The sequence below is a fragment of the Formica exsecta genome, unplaced genomic scaffold (genome assembly GCF_003651465.1).
Source record: "Formica exsecta isolate Colony F162 unplaced genomic scaffold, ASM365146v1 scaffold489, whole genome shotgun sequence".
In the NCBI taxonomy this organism is placed as follows: Eukaryota; Metazoa; Arthropoda; class Insecta; order Hymenoptera; family Formicidae; genus Formica; species Formica exsecta.
In genome coordinates this window covers 373,314-376,348 of record NW_021852127.1, presented here as the reverse complement: position 1 = coordinate 376,348, position 3,035 = coordinate 373,314, and the positions used below count along the sequence as shown (strand labels likewise).

General features: G+C 28.3%; 1 protein-coding gene across 1 annotated transcript in view; it reads left to right on the top strand.

Annotated features, from left to right (window-relative positions):
* Positions 1-902: 902 nt before the first annotated feature.
* LOC115241437 overlaps positions 903-3,035 on the top strand; it is a 2,705-nt gene continuing 572 nt past the window's right edge. Inside the window, exons 1-2 of the mRNA XM_029817201.1 lie at positions 903-1,680; positions 3,000-3,035. Coding sequence (XP_029673061.1) covers positions 1,196-1,680; positions 3,000-3,035 — 521 coding nt within the window. The 5' untranslated portion in view covers positions 903-1,195. The remainder of the gene's footprint in view (positions 1,681-2,999) is intronic.

Here is a 3,035-nt window from a genome sequence, read left to right as displayed (position 1 = left end):
CGAATAACACACTTTCTATCATGTTAATGTTTTAACAAACAAAAGTTTAATAAAAGCAGTTATTAATTTTTAATATATATCAAAATTTTTGTAACAATAAAAATATTTTATATTTAATTATTTCAAATAAAGAGTTTTAATCTAATATAATATATAATATGCATTTATAAGTTTTTACATTAAATTTTAATTCAAATATACAAGATAAATAGGACAAAACGTAAAACACGATATATGTAGCAAATATCATTATGCGGTGTCAGATGTTTTGAACCAAGAATTTATGCAATCCTTATTTGATATTCAAATGATTATTAGTAAGTGGGTGTATGTGATACGAACTTTTCTAATATTTACGTTTATATATATATATATATATTTAGTTATATATAACTAATACACGTAAAGCGATATCAACAGCATATTATACCGGAAACCGCAATATCGACCTTAGATAATCTCTCTATTTTTTCTGCACATATTTTACGGGAATTCAAAGTTTATTTTTAATGTAGTTTTAATTTATTTTTATGAATCTTCTAAGTATAATATCCGATCTTAGAATTAACACTATCTCTCTAAAAAAAATTGGAATTATTATCTTTAGTAGAATAATATACAATAGCAATATTAATTGTCAAATATAATAATCATATAATTTTATATTTAATTAATTTTATTTTTATAAGTTTTAACTTTTGGCTAAAATTTATATCTATATTATTCATAAAAATGCAATGCTAGAAAGTTTCTGCAAAAAAGTCCGCTGCTGTTTAATTAATGAAGAAAACAAAACATTAGTCAACTCATACACCCCTCTTCTTAGCACGTGCACAATCAGTTGGGATCCCCGGTTGGTGAGAGTGAGCTTCGTAGCATGGAAACTGTTCAGTGCCACTTTTTCCTTCATAGGGCTCACATACTAAATAACTAGCGTTAGTCCCAGCAGTTTTTAGTACCATAACATTATTAATACGCCGTAATAATATGCCGTATAATTAAAGCAAGTTATTATAAAATAATATTAATTTCAAAATAGTTGAAAAGTCATAATTTTTACATATCGAAACAGTGTATGTATGTGTAAATGTGTGAAATTGATAAAAGTTCGTGCTTCAGAAGAAGTTTGAAAATTTGCAAAGAACGTATCGCGGTACAAGATGATCCATAAGACTATAATGTGTTACATATAGTCATGTTGCGAAATCCCATCAAGTTAAAGCTTCATCGCAAGAAGTGTCTTTCACAAAGTCGTTCGAAAAATTTGTTAGACGACAAGACGAATATTGAACAAATAAAAACGTCATCTGCTGTTTGTAAAGAAGAATATTTAACTAATAGAAATCTATCGATCATGACTGATACGCAGCTCGAATCGGATGTCGTAGACAACGTTCGTCTGCGACAAAAGAAACACATTAATGCCAGAACATCGAATTCATCCTCTAGTACAGATTCGCAAAATTCATATATTTTGATAGCGTCTGAAGAAGTACCTGTGGTATTAGAAGATACTAACTGGGAATACGTGGGCTATTGTGATATCACTGAATCTGTGCAAAGTAATAGTACTAAGAAAAAGTACTGTAGCCCTAAATGTAGTAGCGCTTGGTTTCTAAAAATTCGACGCGAGATTATGAAGAATTGCCGCAATAAAATTCATCCTCTAATGATGAATAGGTAAGTTTATAAAAAATCTTTTACGTATGGTTCTTTCTTCAAAAATAAAACTCTTAATAGTCTCTACATGAGATTATTGTGTTAATAGAAACTATTTCATTTAAACACATAATACTAACAAAGTATAATAAATAAATAATTAATATTGATTCTTCAACTTGCTACTAAAATTACATTATATTATATTAACAACAGTTACATATTGTTACGTAAGAACCGTATAAAACCGTAAGATTATGTATAAAGGATACGAATATGTATATCATATATATATGGTATCGTTATTTATAGAATACTATTATGATTGCACATGTAATATAATATGTGCCACAAATGCTAAATAGATTTATTTTTAAATGCAATCACATCATGTACGTGATACATATTGCTATAAAATTCTCTATTTAATAATTTTGCTATTAATTAGTTGATGATACATCATTAATTCCACAAGTTTGCTATTATCGCTAAGCCTTATCTCGTGCAGAATTGGTACGTAGTATGGCGTAATATCCATATGTAAAAATAGTCTATTCTGCCCACATTCGAACGTGGCGGATGTTCCACTGTGATAATGTAACTTCTCACGGTCTTTTACAAAGACATTCGATAGATTGCACGTGGCGGGGGAGTTTAAAGACCCTTAAAAGCGCGAACGGTAAACCTGGTAGATTCGCTTCGCAGGGAAACACGGATGAGTCATCCAAGTAAATAGTAGTTTGAAGTAACAAGCGCGTGTGCATGGTCGAGTAAACAGCAAAAAACGATAGAATACGTATCTGCGCGTTTTATTTGTTTCATGATTTTTATTATCTCTAATGTTTGTAGTATTTTAAAAGACATATATAAATAAAAATTTTAACTAAAATAATTTTATCGTATAATTGTATGTGATTTTAAAACACATATGTTTTAAATTTAAACAAATATTATATTCTGTGCTTATTTAATTCTGATATCGCGATTGCTATTATATAATTAATTTTAAATAGCAATAATTATCGTACTTATTATTAATAAGTATGTAATAAACGTTCCCCCTATATAAATTTAAATTGTATATGATTTTATTCTGCTATTAAAAATTTATATTTTATTATATAATTTTTCTATTTTATTATTAAAAACCTATAATCTTGCATTACGCAAATAGACAATCTTTTCATATGTCGTACTTTAAATTAACTTATTGCTATTGGTTTGTTAATTTTTGTTTTATGACCACAGAGTATATGCACAAGCAACCAATATTATCGAAAAATATCTTTATCACGTAAAGCTAAATATTCATTATGTAGTCACGTATATGTTTTATTCAGCCCTGCTACGTGCGTCGCGTGCAGGCGTGCGCGACG